Here is a 23,269-nt window from a genome sequence, read left to right on the forward strand (position 1 = left end):
GAAGCTCGTGTGAAGATTCAGGTCCAGACGGTTGTGTCTGTGTGTTTGAGGTCGTGAAGCAGACGGCGATCTCTGGTGTCACACACCTGCGGTGGAAGGGATAATCTGAATGTGTGGCTCTCAGGGAGTTTTGCTGCTTGTATGGATTAAAGTTCTTGAGGATGTACAAACGGCGGGATTATGTTGAACTCTACGACAAAGATCAAGCAAAGTGGGCTTTACTACGGAATGTCAACACCGTGGTCAAGCAGACCACACTTTTACCGGTACGACACACAGCTGGGATGTGTTTTCTTCAGCTATTCTATGGGATTGTCTTAAGGATGATCTCTGGACGAATGAAGTGAATTATTGGTTATGTGACGAGGGTGGTTGCTTAACATTTAACCCTTTCATGCACGCACGAATGCATTTATTCAATTTCTTATTTTGTGTCTGCGTTTTTCCATCCGGATATTGTGTGTTTGTGTGTTAATGGGGAATGTAAAAACTTTGTGTTTTGTTTGAAGTGACACCGGAGCTGTCCACTATTGTGAAATCTACATGACATTTTAAAGAGTAAAGATGTCGTTTTAGTGCTTTGTGGGTCTTTCGTGCTTAGAAGTTCGGAAGTGAAAAACCAAACCTAAACACAGAAGAAGAGAAATCTCACTTGGTTGTGTCATTCGTGGATGACATCATGGTGTCTCCTCTGTGAATGCTTTGACCTTTCAAAGTTTTGATGGAAGGTTCAGCTCCATATAAAAACCTTCATTTTAAATGTATTGCTTTGCTGAATGTTTATTCGATCAATATTAAGGAGTACATTCGAATATAGTTGATCTTTCAAAGATTTCTGGATCAGGTAATGATGTCAGACGTGAGCGTTATGACCTCTGCAGTGTTTATAGACGGTCTGAATGTGTTTTAGGGCGACTATGTTTGGCTGGATCCGAAGACCGGTCGAGAGTTTGAGGTCCCGATCGGAGCCATGGTGAAGCTCTGTGACTCTGGACAGATTCAAGTCGTGGATGATGAAGGAAATGTGAGTTATTGATTATCATTTGTTCTGTTTGTGTTGGTATTCCGGGCTAAATTGTTACACTTTTTTGTAATAGTTAAATAGTTGGTTTATTGATTTACAGGCTTTGTTAAATCTTATCCAAATGAACACGCACGTGTTCAAGTTGTGAATCTGGATTTTCTCATCTCAGGAACACTGGATATCCCCTCAAAATGCCACCAACATCAAGCCAATGCACCCGACCTCCATCCACGGAGTGGAAGACATGATTCGTCTGGGTGATCTGAATGAAGCTGGCATCCTCCGGAATCTTCTCATCCGCTACAGAGAACATCTCATCTATGTGAGTCTCACAAACCGCTGATGTCTTTCGTCTTTTCACGTTTTTGCTGTGTTTCTCATTTAGTAAATATTATGAATCTACATTTATGTAATAGTAAGTTATTAAAGTTTGCTATTAGACAAGTGTTTGGTTGTTCTGTAGTGCTGTATTGTTCTGTGTTTAATAACTGTCATGTATTATGGGCTCTGGTTGTATTCTCTTGGCTCTTTCTCGGTGTAAAGACTAACTGTGGTGGTCGGGTAAGTGTTCAGATATCATGTCATGCGCATGACTGCCGGCTGTTCATTGGCTCACTGTGTTTTCATTACGGTGCGTCATTTCAACATGGCTGTCAGGTCTGAGCTTACGACATCAATACATCATCGCCGTGACCGTAAGATGTTCATGCGCTCGCTGTTATCGTCTCTGTTCATATCTGCTTGTTGTCATCTTGTGTTTATGTTTCTCACAAGCCTCGTGTCAGTAAAACTCCTTAAGTATGATAAACAGCCTGTGAAATGAATTTTGTGACTTTTAGTTTTTTATAGGGTCACCCAAACATGAACATTCTTTCATCAATTATTCACTCTCGGGTTATACCAAACCTGTACTTTCTTCCGCCGAACACAAAAGAGGATATTTTGAAGAAAGTTTGTAACCCAACAGCACTGAACCCCATTTACTTCTATTGTATGGACACAAAACCAATGCAGATGAACGGGGGCCTTTAACAACATTCTTCAATATATCTTCTTTTGTGCTCTGCGGAAGAAAGAAAGTCGCACAGGTTTGAAATGATAAGATCAAATGATGACAGAATATTTTATTTTTGGGCGAACTGTCCCTTTAAGAATGGTAACCAAACAGCACTGAACCTCATTGACTTCCATATGAACACAAATCCATTTCTCAAAATATCTTCTTTTGTATTCCACTAAAAAAAGAGGAATGAACACATGAGTTATGTTATTGTATATGCTAGTGCGCTTTAAAAGGTATCAAAACAATTGAATGTATATTTAAGGGTTTTTTATAGTTTTGTTATGACTTTGGTTTTTAGTTTTCATGTAAGTTGAGTTTTTAGTAACTTTGGTGTGTGCTTTTGTCATTTTTACTATATATTAGAATTTGTTTACGTTGTTTCAAATTGTAATGTTTAGTTTTCATAATTTCACTTTTTTTTATAATAATTTGAACCCTATATTTATATTGACTTCAATTAACATGCAAGTTCTAGTTTAACATGTGAATGACAGAATGAAGAAGTAGATCCCAGAGAAGATGTTTCATCACGTTCATCATCCATTAGTCCATCCGTACAACTCTTTACTGCTCAAGTCCTCTTCAGCGTTTTTCTTTTCTGTAGACATATACAGGCTCGATCTTGGTGGCGGTGAACCCCTATCAGATCCTGCCCATCTATACAGCAGATCAGATTCGCCTGTACACAAACAAGAAGTTTGGAGAGATGCCTCCACACATCTTCGCCATCGCTGACAACTGTTACTTCAACATGCAACGCAACAACAAAGATCAGTGCTGTATCATAAGGTGCGGACGTGCTGTAAACCTGTCGGGTTGTCTATCTGTCCATCTGTCTGTCCGCTGCATGGCTGTGGTGTGACTTCGTGTTAAAGAATAAAGCCACATCAAGAATATTTACAGATTTTTCGGTGTGTTCTCCCATCAGTGGCGAGTCTGGGGCTGGAAAAACAGAGAGCACTAAACTGATTCTACAGTTTTTAGCCGCCATCAGCGGACAGCACTCCTGGATCGAACAGCAGGTACTGGAGGCAAACCCCATCTTAGAAGGTAAGACGATCACATCTCCGTCTGAAACACACTGAATCCATGTCTTTGCAAGAATAATAGGATGGCTTTACCCATCAGCCTTTGGGAATGCCAAGACCATCCGAAACGACAACTCCAGTCGCTTTGGAAAGTACATCGACATCCACTTCAACAAAAGAGGAGCTATCGAGGGAGCAAAGATCGAGCAGTACCTTCTAGAGAAATCCCGAGTGTGTCGACAGGTGCGAACGCCTATTAAACACATCCGTTCTACTGGATTCTGCAGCAGCGTTAAAAATAACGTCTGGTTCTTTTGAACTCTTGTAGGCTCGAGATGAGAGGAACTACCACATTTTCTACTGTATGTTGAAGGGAATGACTCCGGACCAGAAGAAGAAACTGGGTTTGGGTAAAGCCACAGATTACACCTACCTTACTATAGTGAGTCTTGATCCTATACGCTACATTTCTAGAAGTGTATACTGTACATACATGAAGCCGGCATAAACCTCTTGCTGTGTGATCTCAGGGAAAATGTACGGTTTGTGACGGTCGTGATGATCAGAAGGAATACTCAAACATCCGATCGGCCATGAAGGTCCTTATGTTCACAGACAAAGAGAACTGGGAGATCTCAAAGCTTCTCGCTGCCATTCTGCACATGGGAAACCTGAACTACGAGCGTGAGTTTACATGCACGTCCAGGTTTATTTTTGTCACGTGTAGTAGTCAATTGCGTAGCTCTGACAGTTTAGCCTTTCAAAGGGTAATGTATTTGTTTCACAGCCCGCACGTATGATAATTTGGACGCCTGTGAGGTGGTCCGCTGCTCAGATCTGACCACCGCAGCTGTTTTATTAGAGGTATGAGTCATTCTTCTCTACCGGGTTATGACCTTAGAATGGTCTGAAGGTCTGTTCTGTTTCAAATAAATGAGAAATGCAGAAAGAAAAGGAATAAAGTAAAAGCATCTGATGAAACGAATCGTTCGCAAATGACATAAGTGAGAGGATAAACTGCGTATTTTTGAAAATGTGTAAAAAGAATCTATGTTTGTCAAACATATTATTAAAGATCATTTAAAGGTTTTGTATGCATGTTGTGTAGTTTTGCTTGTAGTTAAAACTTAAGCTCAACATTCAACCATTCATTGAGTTTTAGCAAAATAAAGTCACACAAAACACATGAGACCCTAGAGAGTGACTGGTGTAGTCAAAAACAACAAAATATAAACAACTGATAAATCTCGACTTAATATTTGCTTAATTTATTGTCGGTTTTGTTTTTCTTTGCATTTTTTGTATATGAGCCTGTAGTTTTTTTTAAAGAAATCATCGTAGGGGTTTGTCTATGCCATGCACACTATATTTTGAATGTATGCTGCCGTGCTTTAAAAGCAAATATATCTATAAAATAAATCTCTCAAGGCATCTCTTTTGGCCTCTTCTGTATTCTAGGAGGCATTTTTATAAAAACTTAATTCAACTGAGGTACAGTCCTGGTTTAAGCCAGTGAAACAAGGCCTGAGTGTATTTAGGCTCAACATCATTTCAATAGGTTTGAGCGCCCTCTTGTGATCAAAATGAATGCAATAATATTCCAGCTTTGCTGTTTTAGTTTATTTATTTGAACCCTTGTTTTGTTTTATATTAAATAATTTAAAGTCAGTTAAGGTCCCTCTGGATGTTTTTCTTTTTCTACAGGTGGACTTTAAGGATTTGATGAATTGTCTGACCAGTCGAACTATAATAACTCGTGGAGAGACTGTGTCCACTCCTCTCAGTATAGAACAGGCTCTGGATGTGCGAGACGCGTTTGTAAAGGTAAACAGTGATGTCATCTCTGTTGTGTGTCCGGTGTGATAATAAAGATAAATGACATCAGCTGTGTGTCTGTCATTTAGGGAATATACGGACGCCTGTTTGTGTGGATTGTTGAGAAAATCAATGCAGCCATTTATAAATCTCCGTCCCTTGAGCTGAAAACTGTCAGAAGATCCATCGGCCTGCTGGACATATTCGGCTTTGAGAACTTCACTGTTAACAGGTAAAACACAAGCACAGCAGTTTTCCATCTCATACATGACCTGGACCCCCACGTATGATTGGAAATCCTCAAATTTTAAATGCACCGGCCTTTCAGAAACAAGTACTGAGATAGTTTTATTAAAGGTATAAGTCTTCTCGACTAGTCATTCTTCTCTACCGGGTTATGAGCGACATTCCCTAGGCCTGTAGTTTTTTTTAACAAATACCTTTAGGGGTTATAAAATATATCTCTCAAGGCATCTCTTTTGGCCACTTCTGTATTCTATTAGGCTATTTTGGTACAAATTCATTTGATAAAATGAAATAATTGAAATAATTATTTTAGAAATAAATAGAAATATAAACCCAAAATTAAGTTACATTATATATTTTCTTCTTATAGTGTATTCAATTGTGGATTCAAAAAATGAAAATCAAGCACTTTAATGAAAGTGTTTCTTTTATTTAGTAACTAATAATATATTTTATAATAAATCATATTTAATAATACATGATCAAAAGTACGTTTTTAATTTAATGTATATTTTATTTGAATACAACATTTTTCTGTTCGGGTTTGGGTGTAGGATTTTTGTGTTTAGGGGATCGAATACACGGTTTATATAGTATGTCTATAAAAAGTTTCTATAAAAAACAGAAATCCTCAAATTTTAAATGCATCAGTCTTTCAGAAAGAAGTACTGAAATAGTAAAAATTATTTCAGAAATATTAGAAATAAATAGAAATATAAACCAAAATGTAGTTAGATTATATATTTTCTTCTTTCCAGTATATTAAACTGTGGATTCTTAAAATGCATTGTATTGTAATACGAAAATAGAAATATGAAGACATTTTTCTGTAAGGGTCTTCGTGTAGGATTTATGTGTTTAGGGGATAGAACAGTTCTTCTTTGGCATCAAATAACTTTTTAAAGCACTTTTTTAAGAGTGTATGTAGTTTAAGAGGTGCGTGAAATTCTGACTTGAGAGTTTGTACAGTAATATTTATAATACTCTTATTTACTGTATGTATTTAATGATCTGTACATTCATTTGATGTGTTCCCTTTGTATACTTGCATTGATTTGATCTTTTATTATTACTTCAATTTTCCATTGCTGTCACAAATAGATATTGGTCTCCATCTCAAGGTTTTTAATAACGTCACGTTTGGATGTTATTGAGAAGTTCATTTCCACGGTCTGTGTTTGATAAGGCAGAGCATTGAAACTCATCTGAGATTGATCAGTAAACACACTTCAACTCCTGCCTGCTGTTCTCTTGCTTGTGTAGAAGCGTTATCTTAATAGTGTAACGGAAAAAGTCATTTTTGTTCCTGTCGGTACAGTTTTGGCATAATGCAAATCTTTCTCTCCTCCAGTTTCGAGCAGCTCTGCATCAACTTTGCCAACGAGAATCTGCAGCAGTTCTTCGTCCGTCATGTTTTCAAACTGGAGCAGGAGGAATATAACCTGGAGAACATCAACTGGCAGCACATCGAGTTCACAGACAACCAGGACGCTTTAGACATGATCGCCGTAAAGCCCATGAACATCATCTCACTCATAGACGAGGAGAGCAAATTTCCCAAGGTGAGAGAGACGGATGCTTTATATGTAGACGATTTCGTCGGACGGACTGAAGTGAACTTCCAGTCTGTGTTTGGTTATAAAATAGCAATATATATTCTATATTTGTTTGTATATTAATTGTATTAAATAAAATGAAAGTCTACACAGTTATTGATTCTTTATGGAGGTGAAACCGTCCATACTGTTTTTATAATCATACTTTATATGGTGTGCTAATATGTTTATTTCTTCTGTTCTGTTGAAGGGTACAGACACCACCATGCTGAACAAACTCAACTCTCAACACAAACTCAACACCAACTATATTCCTCCCAAAAACACTTATGAAACACAGTTTGGCATTCAGCACTTTGCGGGTGTGGTGTACTACGAGACAAGAGGTCTGTGTTCTTCACGTAACCATGGATTTGATTCACATAGAATCTGATGTTTTTTGTATGTGAAGAGCAGAATATTATGGGGAATGAGTTTGATCAAACATGTTTTCGTGGTTATGGTGTCCACGCAGGGTTTCTGGAGAAGAATCGAGACACTCTTCATGGTGACATCATTCAGCTCGTGCACTCGTCCAAGAACAAATTCATCAAGCAGATCTTTCAGGCTGACGTCGCTATGGTAACGCCTCCAGCTCATCTCTCTAAAAGATGTTTAGAAGGCCCAAACTTTACAGACATTAAGGCTCGAGTCACAGGACACGTTTTTCCTCTGTCTTTCTCTGTGGTCTTGCAACACCAGGTTCGCCTTATAAATGAAAGCTGTGCTAGAAGCTCATCATTTCTGTCGTCACTTTCTGTGTTCAATAATGAGCACTATGGTACTTCTAACACACGTTTGAGTGTTTTTACTAATTTAACACTTGATTTCGCTGAAAAAATGACTTTCTTACTTTGTAGCTTTGTCTTGTTTTCCAGTACAAATGTCTAAAAAATGTTGAATCAAGATGCATTTTCCTGATGAGCAACATGACCTTATAAAATAAGTCGTGTTTTTAGACAAAAAATTGAAATTTCTGTAAATATATGCTTAAAACAAGCAGAAATAAATAAATCTGCCAAGAAAAATAATTAGCTTGTTTAAAGGAAATATTCAATGACATTTCACATTTTTGTTCTGGAAAAACAAGACGGAAATACCAAGTAAGAAAGTCATTTTTGCAGTGTATAAACACAAAGGTAGGTAATGTTATCCACTAATACACTGATATCTTTTGAAATTTCAGTTAAATTACTGGAAATACTACGACTTAGTACAGTTTACTAGTAAAAGAATAGAAAGTTTTTTTCATCTGTGAAACAGCAGTTTTCTATTAAATGATAAAACGTACAGAACATCAGATTTGAATGAGGAAAAAGGAGAAAATGAGAGACTTCAAACAATCCTCCTGAAAGTGTGTGTGTGTGTGTGTGTGTGTGTTCAGGGGGTGGAGACCAGAAAGCGTTCACCGACTCTCAGCAGTCAGTTCAAGCGTTCTCTGGAGCTGTTGATGCGCACGCTGAGCGTTTGTCAGCCGTTTTTCGTCCGCTGCATCAAACCCAATGAGTACAAGAAGCCCATGGTGAGTTGATCCGGTGTCAGAGAAATAATGTGAAATAATGTGTTATGTGTGGTATTTCAAATGTTGGACATTTAGTTTGACATTTTCGTATCTGACCGTACTTTCATCTTCTTCCAGCTCTTTGATCTTGAGCTGTGTGTGAGGCAGCTCCGTTATTCTGGAATGATGGAAACCATCCGGATCCGCCGGGCTGGATATCCCATCCGTTACACTTTCGTCGAGTTTGTGGACAGATATCGTGTTTTGATGCCGGGAGTGAAACCTGCTTACAAACAGGTGGGACACTTTTTGAACATTCTGGAATAGGAATTATAATTATATTTTGCAGAGGAAATGACGGGTATTTCCACTTTATTCTTGAAATGTTTGAAATTTGATGTAGTTGTCATCTTTAAGAGGCCGATTACAATCTTACAGATGATTATTTTCCCTGAATGTACTGTACATCTTATTAAAAACTCAATAATACCACATATTCTACACATTTATATATACTATATACCTGTATATTTTTGGTTTTACATTATGTGTCTGCTGTCTGTACTATTATTTGATTACAGTAAAGCTGCTTTTCACGGATGACGCAATAGAAATGCATTTTTGTTTAGAATTGACTTAATTTTTGTATAACTTGAATCAGATTAAAACGTGTACATTATTTCCGTTGATGATATGTGTTGTGTAATGTGTTTCTCAGGAGGACCTGAGAGGAACCTGTCAGCGGATTGCTGAAGCTGTTCTGGGCCGAGACGATGACTGGCAGATGGGAAAGACCAAAATATTCCTGAAGGTATCGTACATCGGCTTTATCTTTTCAATGTTTGCTGGAATAGACCACAACAGAACATCTACAGGATACAAGAACGCAATGTTAAAAGCACAACTAAATATCATGTGATTCTTCGCTTAAGTCATGGAAATATCAGAGCATTTTATGCCATGTCAAACTCAAACAGCCTCATGTTTGTTTTGTGGGTCCGGAAACACAACCCTCGGCCAGAGGTCAGAGATCAGGAACTAGCCAGTGTGAGTTTTGGTCTTTATCATGTCGTCCAGCTCTCTGAAACAGGAAAACTCACTCGGTGGGAAGGAAGAGAGGATGGTGTCATGTACTCGCTGACAGGACATAAAAACACTAAAGGATTATGACAGATACAGATCAACATGAGGCTTGTAAACAAAAATCAGATAACTAAACTCAACGTGACTATATTGCGAAACATTCCGTAGAGGTTCAGTTCTGAATTGTGATTGGTCCATTTGGTCTTCCAGCTGTGTTAAAATAAACAATCAGAGATCACTCGGGTGTTCCTGAAGATCAGTTGGTAGAGCATTGCATTGTGGGTTTAATTCCTAGAGAATACACATGGAGACCCAAACTGCTAGTATCTAATAACAAAGACAATGTATAAAAATAAAAACCAAATATAAATATCATATGTAATGATAGGGAAAATTAATAAAAGCCACGAATGATTATTATTATTATAATTATTATACATTTTTATATTTTTATTTACTTAATAATAATAATAAACTGTAGGTTTAATAATGCTCAATTATATGTATATATTTATTGATTTAATAATACTTATTTCTATATTGATTATTTATCTATTTTATTTGCTTTATTAATCATCAATCTCGTGCGTATCTATTCTTTATTTCTCTATTTAATAATCATTGTGTTATTTTTATGACAGGTTTTTTTATGTTGGAACTGGGACCACTCATAGAAATAACACAGTTTCTCATGTCTTATTGTTTTATTTGGATGTCTCTGTGTTTTTGTCAGGATCATCATGATATGCTTCTGGAAATTGAGAGAGATAAAGCCATAACCGACAAGGTGATTCTCATTCAGAAAGTGGTGCGAGGTTTTAAAGACAGGTGAGATTCACACACGTTTATTTTGCATACAAAGTCATAAAAATGTTCATCATTGCATTGATTTGCATGATATAATATTGCTGTTTTACAAGCACAGTACTGCATTAAACAAGAATATGTATGCTTCTCTTTCCACAGATCAAATTTTCTGAAAATGAAGAAGTCGGCCATGTTGATCCAGAAGAGATGGAGGGGTTATTACTGTCGGAAGAATTATGGAGCAGTAGGTCTCAAAAATATCAAGAAGTTTGACTGCACACCGTTTATTTGTTTTTCTGAACCGGTTGTCTTCTGTCCCGTAGATGCGCGCTGGATTCTCACGTCTGCAGGCCTTGTATCGGTCTCGTAAACTCTATCACACGTACCACATCGCACGACAGAGAATCACTCTGTTTCAGGGCGGCTGTCGAGGGTTTCTGGTGCGACGGGCTTTCCGACATCGACTCTGGGCCGTCATCACCATCCAGGCCTACACCAGAGGCATGATCGCCCGCAGACTTTACAAAAGACTCAAAGGAGAGGTGAAGACTCTCAAATCACAAAGAATCTGAGGCTTTCTTCATCCGTTTTGATCCTCAAGTGTGTCTGTTGTTATTCTGTTTAGACAACCACACAAAAATGCATCGAGATGTTTTCTCTGTGTGTCTCAGTATCGACGGCGTCTAGAGGCGGAGAAGATGCGTCTGGCGGAAGAACAGAAGCTCAGGAACCAGATGAGCGCCAGGAAGGCCAAACAGGAGGCTGAGAAGATGCACCAGGAGCGCCTGGCGCAGCTGGCACGAGAGGATGCCGAGCGAGAGAAGAAAGAGAAAGAGGAGGCGAGGAGGAAGAAAGAAATGTTAGATCGGGTGGAGAAAGCTCGGCACGAGCCCGTCAACGACTCAGATATGGTGGACAAGATGTTTGGCTTCCTGGGCACAACAAACTCTTTCCCTGGTCAGGAGGGTCAAGCACCGGCTGGATTTGAGGTAAGGATGAAGCGTTGGTGAGTTTGCTTTTGTTTGAACTGATGTCTTGAGTGTGTGACTGCATGTTTTTCAGGACCTGGAGAGAACACACAGAGAACTAGAGGAGGAGGATCTGGATGAAGCTCTTCCTCTCCCGGAGGAGGATGAGGAGGACCTGTCCGAGTACAAATTTGCCAAGTTCTCCGCCACGTATTTTCAGGGCACGACCACACACACTTACGTACGGCGGCCGCTCAAACAACCCCTGCTGTTTCATGAGGATGAAGGAGATCAGCTGGTATGTGACCTGCGCCCTTTGTATTGTGCTGCTTTCAGATGCAACATCCCAGAATGCTTTGCTCGCTCTGCAAGATAGGCCTACTATTTGATAGTAAAATAAAACGGCTCAACCTAATTTACCATCCCAAATAAGTTCAAATAATTTATGATAAAAACCATTGAAGATTCTGTTTGGTTCTGCCTACACGGCTCGCGTATTTATTCAGATTGAGTTTTGGTCCTTCTCATCCTCCAGGCTGCTCTGGCCGTGTGGATCACGATTCTCAGGTTCATGGGTGACCTTCCAGAACCCAAATATCACACGGCCATCACTGACGGCAGCGAGAAGATCCCCGTCATGACCAAGATCTACGAGACGCTCGGCAAGAAAACGTACAAGAGAGAACTTCAGGCTCTGCGGGGTGATGGAGAGGTGAGAGAGTGTAAAAGGTACAAGCAGGACGTGATGGAGATTGTTGCTCGATGTAACATAACAATCTCCTCCATGTGTCCACCTCTTCCAGAACACTCACACCGACAGTCATAAGAAGAGCAGCGTGCGTCACAAACTGGTGTCGCTCACACTCAAGAAGAAGTCCAAGATTACTGAGGAGGTAAGTGATGGTGTTACCATGGCGATGGTATTACATCGCTTCTCTCTTCTTGTTTGACCTGCTTTGACTCCCGAAGACAATGTCAGAAACCGACTTTTCTCTTCTGCATCAGGTGGCCAAGCGTCTGAATGATGGTGAATATACGGTACATGGTAACAGCATGCTGGAGGACAGACCCACGTCTAACCTGGAGAAGCTACACTTCATTATCGGAAACGGCATCCTCCGTCCAGGCCTGAGGTTTGACCTGAGACACTCATAAAACACAAACACGTCACTCGGAATCGTTGGTTCATATGTTATATAAAGATTGAAGGCAATTGATGGTTTTACTTTTGTTTGTGTCAGAGATGAGATCTACTGTCAGATTTGTAAGCAGCTGACACAGAATCCGTCTAAAAGCAGTCACGCCCGAGGCTGGATCCTCATTTCTCTCTGTGTGGGCTGTTTCGCACCCTCTGAGAAGTTTGTGAAGGTGAGAAATATGCCTTCCGTCCAAACCGTTGAATTTCTCATTCCATGCCTTTAAAAAAACAAAATGTGTGATAATTTAGTACTTTTATTCACATTAGAAAGTCTTCTTTAAGTCTGCTAATATGAATGCGTACTCTTTGTACAGTGTGACAATAAGAATTTACTTCAAATCTTAAACGTATAAAAAGTATAAAAATGAAAACAGAAATAGGAAACTTTAAAGAAGTATAGTATTAGTAAAGTAGACTAATAACTAACTTCGATGTGTTTTTTTAAGTGTACTGATATATCATTTCAATTTGAGTTGTAAACTAGTATCATACTACAACTGTTGCACTTACAGTAAACTTAAAAGTATGCTTTATTCACTAAAAAGTGGGCTAATGTAGTCCCAAGAAGTTTTGGAATTCACTTACAAGTTCTAATATTAGTATACTGTACTTAATAATATATTAACTTAAACATACTTCATAAAATGACCTTCAAGTATACTTATTTTTATTAGTGATGAGCCTGTGAGTAAAATTCATCCCAATATGTATAATACATAAAACGTTGTTATGCACTTTTACAATAAAAAAAAAAGATTATAATGATTTTTTCTAAGGGTGGACACAGTCAGTAAGCTGCGATCAGTTTTGTGTCTTTATTGAAAATTCAATGTTTTTCTGTGTGTAGTATCTGAGGAACTTTATCAATGAAGGTCCAGCTGGTTATGCGCCGTACTGTGAAGAGAGACTCAGGAGAACGTTTGTCAACGGTACCCGAACACAGCCTCCCTCCTGGCTAGAGCTTCAGGTACATTATCAACACATATATACATCAGGACAAATAAATAAAGTCACTTCACTTAAAATATGTTCATAACTTAATAAACGTGCCACCATTTTTTTTAAGTCGGTTTAATTTAAGTGACTTAATATTAATTTATTTAAAGTTTTACAGTGAATACAATCTGAATACAAAATGTGTACAGCTTATTATAAATCATGTCTTTACAATTGAATTCCCAGGCCACCAAATCCAAGAAGCCGATAATGCTTCCGGTGACGTTCATGGACGGGACCACAAAGACCCTGTTGACAGACTCGGCCACCACGGCCATGGAGCTGTGCAGCGCTTTAGCAGACAAGATCAACCTTCAAGATCGCTTCGGTTTCTCTCTCTACATCGCCCTCTTTGACAAGGTGTGTGTGATACAATGTGCTCTCGTTTTGTTGATGGCACATTATTCTGAAACACACTGTATGTTGTGACAGGTGTCGTCTCTTGGCAGCGGCAGTGATCACGTGATGGATGCTGTATCTCAGTGTGAGCAGTATGCTAAAGAGCAGGGCGCTCAGGAGCGGAACGCCCCCTGGAGGCTGTTCTTCAGAAAAGAGATCTTCACACCCTGGCACGACCCGGCTGGGGACGCTGTAGCTTCAAACCTCATCTACCAGCAGATCGTACGAGGGGTGAAGTTCGGGGAGTATCGATGTGATCGGGTAATCCATACAAACAACACAAGCCTTCAAATGTTTTAGAATAACAAAACAATGAGACCAAAAATTATCAATTTACTTTATATTTGTGTTATATTTGAGCTCTCATTGGCTGGATTTTCTTCATTATTAAAGTCAAAATTTAGTTTAGTTTAAGAATACATTTAAGGATTTGTCTTCAGACTAAAACATTTTTAAGATCATTTAAGTGGTTTGATTCAAATCTTTTGAATATCCGTGTAAAAAAAGTGTTTTTCATTGCCCACAAGTTCTAAGGAGGAATCTTCTTTCTCTGCATTTCTTTGCTTTTGTCTGTTTATCTACACCTTTGTTTGTTTGTTTCTTGCTCTCCGTCTTTCCTCTCCGTCTTTATTTTCCTGGAGGAGGAGGACCTGGCGGAGCTGGCGTCTCAGCAGTATTATGTGGATTACGGTTCAGAGATTCTCATGGAACGTCTGTTGAGTCTCATTCCATCCTACATCCCGGACAGAGAAATCAGCACGGCCAAAACCGTGGAGAGATGGGCTCAGCTCATCATGGCTGCTCACAAAAAGGTGAAAAAAAACAAGAATGTCATACGGTGTAACTCACATAAACAATAGTGTTACTGATATTGTATAGTGTTCAGCGTGGAAAGAATCAGCGTGCAATGACCTCAAACAGTCAACAAGAATATGTTCTAAAAACATTTGATTATATAAAAAAACTGAATTTCTAACTGTTTGAAACATTCCACCTACAACGTAAGAATAATGTTTTCATACCAACTTTGAATTATGATGTTAGAACTTATAGCAGTGACATATAATGTAGCTAAAATGCCATTTTAATATTACAGCAAGAATATTTATATACTTTAGGACACATATTATAGCTTCTTTTCCATCAATTGCATTCCGTAACTCCTGACACAAATTAGGAAAATACTGTCATTACAAAATATTAATACTTAGAGAGAATACTTAGACTAATACTTACATTTTTATTTAAACTAAAACATGCCAGCCCAGAGATTTGTTTGAAAAAAAAAATTTATTTCGTTTCTTAGTTTGAATCTGTTTAAAACAGTACTATTATTTAAGTAATATTTTTTTGTTTATAATTAACTGGTTATTAAAGAGCTACACAGAAATGTATCGGTATTTGGCATATAATCCACTATTGATAACACTGAATACTTATCATGATATCAGAAGTTGATATTCCATTTATCATGATACCAACCGTCGATTATCCAGTTATCGTGATACGAGGTGCCAACAATTTAACTGGCACAATTCTACAAGTTGATTGTCCAGTTTTAAGAGCATCAGAAGTGATATTTCCCTCATCGTGATATCAGAAGTTGATATTTCCCTCATTGTGATATCAGAAGTTGATATTTTCCTCATCGTGATATCAGAAGTTAATATTTCCCTCATCGTGATATCTGAAGTTGATATTTCCCTCATCGTGATATGAGAAGGTGATATTTCCCTCATCGTGATATCAGAAGTTGATATTTCCCTCATCGTGATATCTGAAGTTGATATTTCCCTCATCGTGATATGAGAAGGTGATATTTCCCTCATCGTGATATCAGAAGTTGATATTTCCCTCATCGTGATATCAGAAGTTGATATTTCCCTCATCGTGATATCAGAAGTTGATATTTCCCTCATCGTGATATCAGAAGTTGATATTTCCCTCATCGTGATATCAGAAGTTGATATTTCCCTCATCGTGATATCAGAAGTTGATATTTCCCTCATCGTGATATCAGAAGTTGATATTTCCCTCATCGTGATATCAGAAGTTGATATTTCCCTCATCGTGATATCAGAAGTTGATATTTCCCTCATCGTGATATCAGAAGTTGATATTTCCCTCATCGTGATATCAGAAGTTGATATTTCCCTCATCGTGATATCAGAAGTTGATATTTCCCTCATCGTGATATGAGAAGTTGATATTTCCCTCATTGTGATATCAGAAGTTGATATTTCCCTCATCGTGATATCAGAAGTTGATATTTCCCTCATCGTGATATCAGAAGTTGATATTTCCCTCATCGTGATATCAGAAGTGATATTTCCCTCATCGTGATATCAGAAGTTGATATTTCCCTCATCGTGATATCAGAAGTTGATATTTCCCTCATCGTGATATCAGAAGTTGATATTTCCCTCATCGTGATATCAGAAGTTGATATTTCCCTCATCGTGATATCAGAAGTTGATATTTCCCTCATCGTGATATCAGAAGTTGATATTTCCCTCATCGTGATATCAGAAGTTGATATTTTCCTCACCGTGATATCAGAAGTTGATATTTCCCTCATCGTGATATCAGAAGTGATATTTCAATCATCGTGATATGAGAAGTTGATATTTCCCTCATCGTGATATCAGAAGTGATATTTCCCTCATCGTGATATCAGAAGTTTATATTTCCCTCATCGTGATATCAGAAGTTTATATTTCCCTCATCGTGATATCAGAAGTTGATATTCCATTTATCACGATACCACCTGTCGATCATTTAGTTATCGCAATACCAGAAGCTGATATTTAAATTACCGCGATATCAGAAGCTTCCATTCCAGCTATCATGATATCAAATGTTGACATTTCAGTTATCATGATATCAGAGATTAGCCTATTTTTTGTTCCTCACAGTTTGTGCCACAGAAATGAAAGATGCCAAACAAGATCTTTACTTTTTGTAGATTATCATTAAAAGGAATTCAAAGCGTAACCTTTGTGATGTATTTCATTGAGTTTTGTTTGTCTTAAAGGGCATCTACACTCAGAAGAGATTCGACCCTCCGAAGGTCAAAGAAGAAGTCGTGGATTTCGCTCGCTACAAGTGGCCTTTGTTATTCTCACGATTCTATGAAGCCTTTAAATTTTCAGGTATATGTTTGGACACAAACAGAAATGTTTCCTTTTAACCAAAACTGGTTGCTTTTATGTTTATTAGTTTGTTGTATTTCTGTCTCTCTGTCTGTAGGTCCCAGTCTTCCCAAGAATGACGTAATAGTGGCTGTCAACTGGACAGGGGTTTATTTTGTGGACGAACAGGAGCAGGTTCTTCTGGAACTTTCTTTCCCGGAGATCACTGGTGTTTCCAGCAGCAGGTGGGCTGTGCGAGGGCTTGTTAGACGTTTGATATGATATGAGCTTTGAAGATGAAGGAGGTGACGATTTGTCCTCTCGTGTTCTGTCAGAGGAGGAGAACGTCAGGCCCAAAGCTTCACTCTGGCCACCATGAAAGGGGATGAATACACCTTCACCTCCAATAACGCAGAGGACATACGAGACCTGGTGGTCACCTTCCTCGAGGGTCTCAGAAAGAGATCTAAGTTTGTTGTGGCCTTACAGGACAATCCCAGCCCAGGTTTGACACAATTGATGGTGGCGCTGGTTCACCAAAGTCATCTTATCGGTTAAGTTAGTTAAGCATGTTTTGTCTTTCTGTAGGATCAGCCAGCGATGACTCAACGTTCCTGAGCTTCGTGAAAGGTGATCTGATTCTCTTGGATCAGGACACGGGCGAGCAGGTCATGACGTCAGGCTGGGCTCACGGAACCAACGACAGAACCAAACAGAGAGGAGATTTCCCCGCAGACTGTGTCTATGTGCTGCCCACCATCATCAAACCTTCACCTGACATTGTGGTAATAAAGATCGGCGGCGTCAATCTTTTATGATTCATATTCTCTCTCATCTTCTCTACCTGTCTGGATCTCTCTCACTCTTGTTTGCCTTCAGGCTTTGGTTACCATGACACCAGACCAACGTCAGGAGTCGGTCCGGATTTCACACGTACCGCTGATGGAGAGTTCAGAGAGGACAAAGCCGTACACGCTGGAGGAGTTCTCTTACGACTACTTCAGGTCATTCATCTCTTCGTGTTTATTAGTTACCATTTCATATATTTACTTTCTCAGTTCATCAGGTGATTCTTCTGTTCCCCCATGCTTAATGCGCCAATGAAAACAACCCAGATATCAAAAGAAATTTGACTGTTAATTCAACTCGGATTTATTACTGTGACACTTTATAGTCCAGAAAACATACTTAAGTAAAGAAAATAGATGAAAGGGGAAAATAAGAAATCATCTATTGTATTCTCTTTACTGATATTGCATCCATTGCTACTCGCTTGTGACTCTCTGACCCCGTCCGTTCCTCCATCAGACCTCCTCCCAAACACACACTGAGCAGAGTGATGATCACTAAGAACCGCGGGAAAGATAAACTGTGGAGCTGCACGAGAGAACCCATCAAACAAGCTCTTCTGAAGAAATGTGTGAGTCACGAGGAGCTTTCGCAGGAGGCCTGCATGGCCTTCATCGATATCCTTCACTTCACTCTCGCAAACACTTCACTTTAGACACTTGTGAATTTGATTTGATTCGTGGATAGTCCTTGACTCCGTCTGCACCTATGATGAAATACACGGGCGATTATCCGTCCAAGCGGACGCGTTCTGTGAACGAGCTCACGGATCAGATCTTTGAGGGTGCGCTGAAGGCGGAGCCACTGAAAGACGAGATCTTCTCTCAGATCATCAAGCAGCTGACGGACAACCACATCAAGTGAGTTCACACGCATGCAACACAATGAAGAACACAATGGGGACGTCATTAAAGCCGTTTGTTTGTTTGTTTGCAGATATAGTGAGGAGAAGGGTTGGGAGCTGCTCTGGTTGTGTACCGGTCTCTTTCCTCCCAGTAATGTTCTGTTACCACATGTTCAGAGATTCCTGCAGTCCAAGAAACATCATCCACTGGCTTCTGACTGCATGCAGAGACTCCAGAAAGCTTTACGGTGAATACACTCATATGTACAGTAGTACACACACACAGATAACCTTTTTAAAATGTGTAATATTTTTATGTATAGTCACAATAAAGTTATTAGTTTTATTAATAAATGTATTCATATTTAAATGAGCTGTTATTCCTATATTTTTAGTCACACTTCATTCTTTTATCACCGATTGCCACACTTTATACTGTAGGTTTTATTTCAGTACTAGTTTTAGTTCAGTTTGTATTTCTTCGTTTCTCATTGTTTTAGTGCCTTTACTTAAATTTCTGATTATTGTGAAGCCAACATTTCAAAAGGTCTATATTTTATTATATATACTTTCAAATGAAAACAGCTCTAAATCACAATTAAGTGAAACAATGCATCACATGTTAAAATGTAAATCTCCACCTTGGAGTGATAAGGTTCGATCTGCATTCTGAGCAGTTTTGAGATATCGAACTTCAACGTTTTTCAATTCCATTTGACTTTGCAAAATAAAACCTTTTTGTTTTCTAAAAAGTCCCAAAATGCACAAAAACATCACATAAATTAAGTAAGTGTTCATGGAATAAGAAAATGTGAATAACTCCGATTTATAAATAGAAAAATCCAGTATACAGTATACAAAAATAAGCAGACAGAAAGTGTAGAAGAGAGGGAATAACACAAACATTCATTCATGATGTCAATGCTACGCACACATTTGCTTTGCTCTCTTTCTGTTTTTTCTTTCGTGTTTTTCTTCGTCTGTCTCATTCTGAGCTCGTGGCCATTAAGACTCATGAATCATGATGTTGTTTTTTAGTTCATGAGGCATCTGCTTTAGTGCTCTTCACGTATGAATCATTCAGTGTTTGTGTGACAGGAATGGTTCGCGCAAGTATCCACCTCACCTAGTTGAAGTCGAGGCGATTCAACACAAGACCACGCAGATCTTTCACAAAGTCTATTTCCCTGATGACACGGATGAGGTATGACACAATTTCACATGTTTATGATAAATCAAACATCTTGTTTTTTTTGCCAGCGATATGACACACAGACATCAGTGAGAAGTTAGAAATGAAAAACTGGATTACACATCATTCTTTAGTCTTAAAATGATTTAATTACGGTCGATTTGTTGACCTGTTGAAGTATTTGATGGGTTAATCCAACCAGCATGACAGTGATGCGATGGGTCTGTTTCAGGCATTTGAGGTGGAGTCCAGCACAAAGGCCAAAGATTTCTGTCTGAACATCTCCAGCAGACTGTTGCTGAAATCACCGGAAGGATTCAGTCTGTTCGTCAAGATATCTGATAAGGTCTGTTTATAGGATCTGTTTGGCTAGAACATCATAGTGACACCAGAAACACATTGGCATTTAACCATCCATAACATCACTCTTCCAATGTTTTTTCATAATAGATGTTTAAAGTCAAGTCTTTCATTTCTATGGTTTTGTGTTGAAGGTGATCAGTGTACCTGAGGGCGATTTCTTCTTTGACTTTGTTCGTCATCTGACTGACTGGATCAAAAAAGCTAGACCGGCTAAAGACGGTACGGCTGTGAATATAATCCCATAAACACTAATGCTGGGGCCACACCAAAATATCATTTTTTTAATAAATTTGAACTAGCACATCGTTTCAGTAAAAAAGTTTAAAAAGTAAAAAAAAAGTATAAGTGACTTGAAAAAACGGTGTGCCAAAACTTGCACAAATAACACAAAAAATGAATAAATCCTATTAGCTGTTTTTTACTTTAAAGCTAATAAATGCTCATAAAAGTCTCTGGTGTGTTCAGGTATAGTTCCTTCATTGACCTATCAGGTGTTTTTCATGAAGAAATTGTGGACGAACACAGTTCCAGGGAAAGATTCATTTGCGGACTCAATCTTTCATTATTACCAGGTGAGCTGGTCAAGAAGTCACGTAAACATCAAAGTACTCTAGCGTCACATATGGCCCATACACAATATCATGTGTTGTGATTTAAGACATCATTTAAAGATGTCAACACTTTTTGTATGTAGGAACTACCTAAATATCTTCGTGGATATCACAAGTGCTCCAGAGAGGAGGTTTTCCAGCTTGGCGCTCTCATCTACAGAGTCAAATTTGAAGACGATAAATCTCACTTTCCCAGCATTCCCAAGATGCTAAAGGAGCTTATTCCTCAGGATCTGATACGCCAGCTCTCTCCGGACGACTGGAAGAGGGTATAACAAATTCTACAAAGTTTCAGCCGCTATTAGATTATTAATGATAATCTTAAATCTATTTTTTTATTTTGGCTTTTTGTGCGCGCACTGTCGAGCTTGTGCAGAGGCAGCAGTTTTTGCCAGAGGGGAACTGGAATCCCCTGGTTAGGCCTGGTCTCCCTCTGAGGTTTTTTCTCCTCCAATTGAGTTTTGGGTTCCTCACCACCGTTTTCATACTGTTTTACACTGTTTGCCTGACCGGGGGGCTGCTAGAATTGTATAGTTTTATTTAATGAACACTGCATATAGGAATTTATAGTCTGTCTGATATTTGACCTGTGTTTTGACTTCCATAACCTTTTATGTTTTGCTTATAGTCAATGTTTTCTTGTACAGCTGCTTTGTAACAATGAAAATGGCAAAATGCGCTATATAAATAAAGCTGACTTGACCTGACTATAATGTTTAAACGCATTGTATTTTAAGACGTTTTTTCAAATGTCCCTTTAGTTGTATTGACCCAGTATATGTTTGATTTGAATGGTTTTGCAGTCGATTGTGGCGTTCTTCAACAGACACGCTGGTAAATCGAGGGAGGAAGCCAAGCTGATGTTTCTGAAGATCATTTTCAAATGGCCCACGTTTGGTTCTGCATTCTTTGAAGTGAAGGTAACACTCCTACAAAACCGTTCTAAAGCACGCAAGTCAAGACGCAAAAAATAACGTCTTTATACAATCCTGTCAATGCAGCAAACCACCGAGCCAAACTTCCCTGAGATCCTCATCATAGCCATCAACAAACACGGAGTCAGTCTGATCGACCCCAAGAACAAGGTGTGTGTGAGCTTTCTTTATAGTGGAGGTGTCTTCGTAGTGATCTTCATAGAGTCATTTTGTGTTTATTCTCTTTTCACAGGATATTTTAACCACGTATCCCTTCACAAAGATTTCAAACTGGAGCTCTGGAAACACATACTTTCACATCACCATTGGAAACCTGGTCCAGGGCAGCAAACTTCTGTGTGAGACGTCACTGGTGAGACTACGCCAGCCATGCTGCGGTGTACCCCTTGCAAAGAAGTATAGTTTACTAAAGTGGCCCAAAACATATACTTAATAAACCAAACTTGACGTATACTTCTTGTTTCTTCGTCACAGGGTTATAAAATGGACGACCTGTTGACGTCTTACATTAGCCAGATGTTGACGTCCATGAGTACACAGCGTAATTCTCGCGGCCACAGCAAGTGAACGTTTGATTGGCACGAGGCCGCGGAGCTGGTGCGTCTCCTGCGGCCTATTGGTCGGCCGTGCAGCTGGGGGTGGGCCTTCGCAGCTCAGCTGTGGACAATGAGCCGCACACCGTCCTCCAGCTCTCAGGGCTCTGTGTATCCCGACGACGACTCTTCATCCACCTCCAGTGAGGATGACTACCTCTGACCGAAACTCATTTTGTTTTATTGTGTTCCAGAGTTTGTGTCATATGTGATGATGTAAAATGTAGGTACCAAGTCTAATATGAACTGGACTGAATACAGTACATAGGCATGTCATTAAAAATCATTTTGGATGTCTTCCGCACGTTAACGGCTCTGAGCAAATAATGTCGACTATTTATGTGCTCACACTTACTGTAAATGTGCTGTGAAAAATGCACGATAATTGAGCTTTTATCTTTTTGTTTGCCCTCAGTTTACAAACTCGTGCAAATTAATTTATATTTACTTTGTTACGCTGCAAGCCTTAACACTTTTTGAACTTTGTTTTTACAGGTTATATTAAGCACATATTAACATTGTTTCTCGTGTTTACATGATTACTGTTCTGCTGTGAAAGTCATTTACATCTCAGTCACAGTTTCGTTTCAGTTGATGTTAAAGAGAAAGGCACATGTAGAGATAAAGAAAGTAGAATATACAAACGGCCTTAACTGACCTTAAGAAACCTTGTGGGTACGGAGGATAAAGTGATGCTGTGGGATGACATGATGGATGTTTGCCGTCATTTCAGTGGTCTTGTAGTATGACCCCACGTACACTTGGAATGTTTTGTAATGTATGCTAAATTATGAATGCAAAGTGGTTCCTGTCATTGTTCATTATATTCATCAATAATTTAATTTATTCCTTTATTTGCATTAAAATGTCAGAGAATGTGACTGACGTTTTGTAAGAGCCCAACTCATCTAAACTACAGACGTGTTGATGAATTTACTGTATGATGGGATAAAAGTTTTGTTTTGTCAAACAAAACAAAAAGTTTTTTATCAAAATAAATGTTTGAAATAATTGTTTTCTGAAAGGTT

The 23,269-nt window shown here is 38.8% G+C and overlaps 1 protein-coding gene across 1 annotated transcript; it reads left to right on the plus strand.

Moving 5' to 3' along the window:
- Positions 1 to 955: 955 nt before the first annotated feature.
- On the plus strand, positions 956 to 23,269 carry myo7aa (myosin VIIAa). Its single transcript, XM_079466038.1, is given in 48 exon segments — positions 956 to 1,024; positions 1,194 to 1,346; positions 1,568 to 1,585; positions 2,692 to 2,876; positions 3,016 to 3,137; positions 3,216 to 3,358; positions 3,444 to 3,618; positions 3,621 to 3,637; positions 3,640 to 3,799; positions 3,903 to 3,979; positions 4,820 to 4,939; positions 5,020 to 5,162; positions 6,528 to 6,738; positions 6,983 to 7,118; positions 7,247 to 7,353; positions 8,156 to 8,293; positions 8,411 to 8,569; positions 8,991 to 9,083; positions 10,089 to 10,183; positions 10,322 to 10,406; positions 10,486 to 10,704; positions 10,834 to 11,151; positions 11,225 to 11,428; positions 11,666 to 11,842; positions 11,934 to 12,023; positions 12,136 to 12,263; positions 12,372 to 12,498; positions 13,176 to 13,295; positions 13,511 to 13,684; positions 13,757 to 13,984; positions 14,368 to 14,535; positions 16,758 to 16,875; positions 16,973 to 17,099; positions 17,190 to 17,359; positions 17,443 to 17,639; positions 17,734 to 17,858; positions 18,163 to 18,320; positions 18,410 to 18,563; positions 18,640 to 18,795; positions 19,646 to 19,751; positions 19,972 to 20,085; positions 20,234 to 20,321; positions 20,568 to 20,674; positions 20,797 to 20,982; positions 21,517 to 21,633; positions 21,715 to 21,798; positions 21,881 to 22,000; positions 22,123 to 23,269. Coding segments are annotated over 48 exon segments (6,564 nt in total). The 5' UTR covers positions 956 to 970; the 3' UTR covers positions 22,216 to 23,269.

The sequence above is a fragment of the Barbatula barbatula genome, assembly GCF_947034865.1.
Source record: "Barbatula barbatula genome assembly, chromosome: 10".
NCBI lineage: Eukaryota > Metazoa > Chordata > Actinopteri > Cypriniformes > Nemacheilidae > Barbatula > Barbatula barbatula.